Source organism: Plodia interpunctella, chromosome 8, assembly GCF_027563975.2.
Source record: "Plodia interpunctella isolate USDA-ARS_2022_Savannah chromosome 8, ilPloInte3.2, whole genome shotgun sequence".
Taxonomy (NCBI): Eukaryota; Metazoa; Arthropoda; class Insecta; order Lepidoptera; family Pyralidae; genus Plodia; species Plodia interpunctella.
The window spans coordinates 3,897,920-3,903,919 of NC_071301.1; the positions used below are offsets into that span (position 1 = coordinate 3,897,920).

Below are 6,000 nucleotides of genomic sequence, written 5' to 3' on the forward strand. Positions count from 1 at the left end.
AATAGGTAATAAAAATGATCATAATTTCGAAGATTAGATAAAGGAATATTCAGAAAATTATTAACTATATATTTTTACTATATAGTCAACAACCTATTTAAAAATCTAGATGGTATTTAAACTGATGTCATTTAAATGCAAAAAATTGTAGCATTGAATTCTGACCAACAGATAAATCTGTTCAATCATTCAAAAGCTCAGATACTTGAACCTGCAATTATCATCGTAGTGTTTGTTTCTGTAATTGAAAGCTCGCTTCTTAATTGAGTTGCAGCGAGCTTTCTTTGATGGATTGTCGTGGAGGCTTGCTCACACGGGGATAGTGACTAACAATGCGCGTCTTTTATTTAACTCAACGTGACAACGCGTCAAGATTTACCATACATTATGTTGAGTTCTTAAAATGTTAAGATTTTTAAGCAACATGCTTAAAAAATAAATGAAAAATGAAATAAATTTAGGATTCCTTCGTTTTTCATTGATCATGAATTCATATTCAGAAACTGATATTGTTTAAGGAAGGAATCCTACTATTAACGTTTAAAGTACATTATGTGTAAAGAAAGGAATGATGATTTATCCTGTTACCACATTTCTAATGATTAGAGGTTTAGCGTAGTAATCTTATACATTTTATCTTATAAACAGTAATGATGTATCAACCCAGTAACTGTCCTCTTGTAAAACATCGTTGAGTGCAATTCTTTTTTTGCAAGTCGACAAAGTTGGCATGAATCTGCATGGGTAATGCCTCAAACATATTCGCTCCTCTCGCTTACTCCGTGGGAATTTCGCGTCCACAATGTGCTTTTTTATTATTTTTGTCTCGTGTTCGAAATAATGGAATTTCGTTGCGAGGTCACATAGGTTTTTGTGTTTTGAATTTGTTTATCAGTGAAATCTCTATATTTATGATAATGTAAGCTTGGTCTAAGAAATTATTTTTATATAGGTACTTACCGCAATTTTATATTGACGTTATTACTCTGTGCATTATTACATGTCATATCACTTCTGTCACGTTCAAAAAGGCCGCACACGCGGCTTTTTTGCCTTTGTAAATATCTTCGCCACCTCAAAGGTCTTCCTGAGGAAGTGTCAAACCGCGGCCGGGACTTCCTACCCCTCCCCTCTCACAAGGGGTGAAGGGAGGGTGTCAACGACCTACAGTCGATGTTTGCGATGCGGTGAGGACACAAACATAGATTTCGTTTATTTTTCGCGAAACGTTTCGCTCGGTGCCGTTTGCTTAAATTTTACAAAACGTTGAGTACTCATTGTGAGATTACATAAACGTCCAGTATTTTGCATCGATGTAGTGTAGATGAAACTGTACAAAGTATGTCGTGTCCCACTCGAATTATTTTGATTTATTAGCGACGATAATCTAGTCTATATAATTGCTTAACAATAAGATGTGGGTACGAGAAAAAATTGTGTTTCTCAAAAATATTTTTATTAAAAAAGAAGGCCATTATTAAACGAACAGTATATTTCTAGTGGCTGAGATATTCATGACAGTGGAAAATGAAAGAATGAAGAATGATTTTGTGATGAAGTGGTTGAATTACATGACGATTATGGCGTTTGTTGCAGATTTCCTGGTCGGCGTGCACTGCACGCACGGACTTAACCGCACGGGCTATATGGTGTGCCGGTACATGCGAGATCGCCTCCATATTCCCGCTAAAACTGTTATCAAGAGTTAGTACAGCCGACTTGTAACTCTTTATTCTTAGGCCATAGCCTAATTGGTCGTCGTGATATTTTTGTAAAAACTTTTTCACAATCTACAAGAAATACTTTGTTTCAGGATTTGAAATAGCTCGAGGGTATCAAATAGAAAGAGACAACTATATAGCAGATCTTTTAGGAAAATCACCTCCTGAGCCGGATTTAGGAAAAGATACAATAATTAAACCACAAAATGACAGGAAAAATAGTATGTCTTACCAATCCCCATTAGGAGAATATGATTATGGAGAGACTAGTAATAGCAGGTATGAGTCAAGATACAGACGGAGTAGAAAAGGCAGAGGGGACGAGAGGCACGATCCATATAGACGTGATTCTGGTGGGTCGTATGATTACAAATACGACTATTAATTTGTTGTACATTGTGCTGTTGAAAAGTGCGGTGTTTGAGAATTAGAAAATTGTTACTGTAAAGTATTTCCCAAATGTTTTTTCCACTCGTTTTGTTTCCATTTGTACATTGATTCAATACTTCATAATCTAAAAATATACGAGTGTACTTAAAACTAGAAATAATTGTTTGCTCAAAAACATTAAGATAAATTTGTTAAACATTCTAAAGATCAATTTTATGATTATCATTTGATGTACATTTGAAATTATTTTTCGTTTTCGTACATTTATTATGAAACTTTATGAAGTACGAATTAAATGTTTCACAAGTAACCATAGAACAGACCGGGGTTATTATAATACTGTATTTTTGACTATTCATGTTTCCGTTACTTTCTATACTCAATCGTGTATCAAAAATGTTTTGCATTCTTCGTAATGTAAAATTTTACGAACATTTACTATATACAAATTTATTATAATGTATTTCTGGTGTCTAAATTATTGAGAAAAATATTTAGTTTATCTCATACACTAATAAATTCAATAACTATTGTTTTGCATAATATAAATTACTGTCATGACTTTAATGTATTAATTTTTTTTATAAAAATATAGCATATCTTAAATTTATTTCATGCCTTTTACTCATTTAATCTAATTCAAAAGTATACATAGTTCTATGGGCTTGTAGGTCACCTAAGTATAGTTGTCACCAAAGAGTGCATTAATGTGCGTACTTTCCCATGCCTTAGACAATACCTTCCTATGATGTACTTTCGGTTTTATAGTTATATATCATTCATCTTTTTCTTCCAAACGTAAGAATCATATGCAGCCAGTGGCATCATGAGAACGGGTCTAATTACGGTGAAATTGGTGGGGTCACGTAGGAGACGCGCGTGTCTGATGGTATCTGGCCAGATCGGCGCGATGACTGACGCTGGCGCATGGATGCGTTGTGTCCTCATGATGCATGGGTCTCCGATGGGTTGTTGAGACTGAGAAGACAATCTGAATATAGCACAATACTGGTAATGATGGTTTTACTATCTCAATCAAAATTGAGCAATATTATTCAACAAAATAGACGAATAAGAAAGAAGAACGAAGTGGTATCAAAGGTGATCTATTGATAAATCTTGTTGGTTTCATCGAGATAATTATAGTTCAAGGGTTGACCTTCGGCGTCTTGAACAAAATCTGTTACACTGGTAACAGATTTTGTTCAATACACTCGAAAAGAAGAAGAATATTTTTGGCTTAAATGTAGAAATTCAAACAGTTCAAATGTTATTTGTTATTTCTGAGTACATCGTTAGCAAAGGTTTGTTTGAAGTTAACATTTTCTCGGAGCAACGATGTAATCATAACTATATTAGCTACTTGCTTGTGTGTAATAAAATTTATTTCCCTTCTGATGCCCTTAAGATTTAAATTTACGAAATCACTCGTGCAGGAATCTGGACCACGATTAAAATAATTTGTGGTAAAATTAAATTGGGCTGTTTTTAGATATGTGCGTGACCGGCTCATAGCATCAAATGTTTTATTTGTTGTTGTACTGCTTGTCTTGTACTACTAGATTTGTCTCTGAGTGTATGTGTAAAAGTTTTTTTTAATTTTAGGTAAGGTAAGTTATGATCTCTAAGCAATTGTTATAACTTAAGCTAATATAATATGTAATAAAACTTAAGAGTTTGAAGAAGAAACCTATCATCTACTCAGAATATTAAAAAATCCACTACTATATGTGGAAATGTAACTCGAAATATAGCATGCATATATCGAGTTAAATATCCACATTTACCACTGGCCGTACATGTATGAGTGCGCTGATATCTTTATGAGCCATAGTGTATTTTGCCGAAGACTAATATGTTGTACTCGTATTTTCGATATTTCCGGGGTGTCACAGTGGTAGCGCCCGGGGTAGCGTCTGATTTATTCGATATTCGGTAGCTTTCTCGACGCGTCGGTTGCAGTTGCGATTATTACTCTATTGTTTGCCCCTGGCGTAGAGTGCTTACAGTAATTTACTTGTAACCACTGGTGCTGAGTGTGTATCCGTGTTGTCGATGAATATGTGCGGTGTGACCCACTGTTAGCAGATAGTTAAGTTTCTAGATCAACGAGTATCATATTTTTTAAATTCATAATAACTGTTTGTATGATGATGATAAGTTTCTGCTTTGAAAGAGATGAGGGAAACCTTTGCTCTGAACAGTGCGACTAAACCGGTTAATAAAAACAACTGGTTGGTTTGGCCTTGTCTTTGTCCAGTTCTCTCTTGAAGTGGTTTAATTTTAAAATTTCTCTCATCACCACTGCAAGAATTTTCAAATCGGATTCATGGGACATTTTCATCCGTATTCGTCACGTACTCTTTCATATCAAATCGATGTGTTAATTTCGCTGCGTCTGTTTCAAATAAACCAACCTCTGCCAATAAAATAATGTCAATAAACCTGTACCATGTCAGTTGTAGGTTCATTGCATTTCTTTTGACAAACTAGATTAATCACTATGAAACGTTATCTTTAACGACGTAAATTAAGTCCGCTTTGTTGCCTTCTAATAAAAGTTAACATCTTAACTGTATTATCTTATATTTTTGTTTCGGATCTTAACTACCTGGCTTCCGTCAAGGCGTATATCTTCAGGTCCTTTGAGTGACGTGGACGACTATTTAATTTATGTCCATTACTTTAAAATTTAATGTCCTCGCTTCGGGTGCTAGTCGCTGACGCTTCGGGCGCCACTTTGATCCTTATCTGAATCGGTTTCACTGTGAAGGAATTTGTCTTGTGGCTCCTTTACACATCGACGTTACATATTGCAGTTTTCCTTGCGTTGTTACAAAGCTCATGTTGTAACTAAGCTATGTACAACGAAAGTCCGCAGTTAATGTCAATGTCGATAGTGAAGAATAGAATATCTACGTGATAAGGCACGTGACGTTCCGATGGTCTGTGTTTGTCACAACTCTGTAAAATTTTATGGAGATTTTTTTAGATTGTCACAAGAAATTTGAACATTTAAAACTGCTGTTGCGTGCTTGGTATTTTATATAAACAACCTCGGACCTATATAGAAGAAGAAACATGACGAAAGAGGACCTTTCGTGGGTCCCAAACAGTACAGTTTTATGACTAATATTTTGTTTTAATGTATATACAGTTATCTTATGAAACAAGAATTTTCTTTGACTTGTGAGATATTTAAATGTAAACATTGTGATTTGTGAAATTGATATCAAGTGTACCTACAATGTTGAGTGAGTTACTACAAAAAAGTTCCGCTATCCACTTCGTTATAGTTAATGCGATGTTTCCATTTGATTACAGTTCTTCATGACATAATGCCAGGAGATAAGGTGTTGAATATAAATAAAGTAATATATATATGCAGATTATTACTGTTGAAATTAGCGTTTATCAAGAATGTATAGTATTAAGTTACAATTTCTTTGAATTTATGAATATTTTTATCATAGGATTATTTCGGAAGCTTTGCGATCTAAATTGCGATAAACTCAAATTATTTATTTGATTAATTAAAGTTGACACCTAATTAATTAGGCGTGTCGTAGAGATGATTTCGAAAATTGATGTTTATGCGTCAATGCTGCAATATTGTTGATAGCGTCGTTGTTTCTCTACTTCACTTGGCATCGGAAAAGGTAAGAAGTTTGGTTCTAAATAACTTTTGATGCATAGTTTGATTTGGTGAAAGGCCGGTAACGCTCCTGTTATTACACTGTAGTCGTTTCTAGACAGCGGTGATTATATTTATGACGAAGGAAATTTATTATTTTCAACCGATTTCCTTAAACAAGTGGAGGTTATAAACCACAGCGAGAGCTACAACAGACAGACTGAGCGTACGTATTACATTTAGCAATGATTAGAT

At 34.5% G+C, this 6,000-nt stretch overlaps 1 protein-coding gene across 2 annotated transcripts in view; it reads left to right on the forward strand.

Moving 5' to 3' along the window:
- LOC128671856 (uncharacterized protein) overlaps positions 1-2,721 on the forward strand; it is a 55,767-nt gene extending 53,046 nt beyond the window's left edge. The window contains exons 7-8 of one of the 2 annotated variants that reach the window (XM_053748665.2): positions 1,597-1,704; positions 1,814-2,721. In XM_053748665.2, the coding sequence (XP_053604640.1) occupies positions 1,597-1,704; positions 1,814-2,106 (401 nt within the window). In that variant the 3' untranslated portion in view covers positions 2,107-2,721. The remainder of the gene's footprint in view (positions 1-1,596; positions 1,705-1,813) is intronic. The other variant, XM_053748666.2, reaches the window with a different exon arrangement.
- The last annotated feature ends 3,279 nt before the right edge of the window (positions 2,722-6,000 follow it).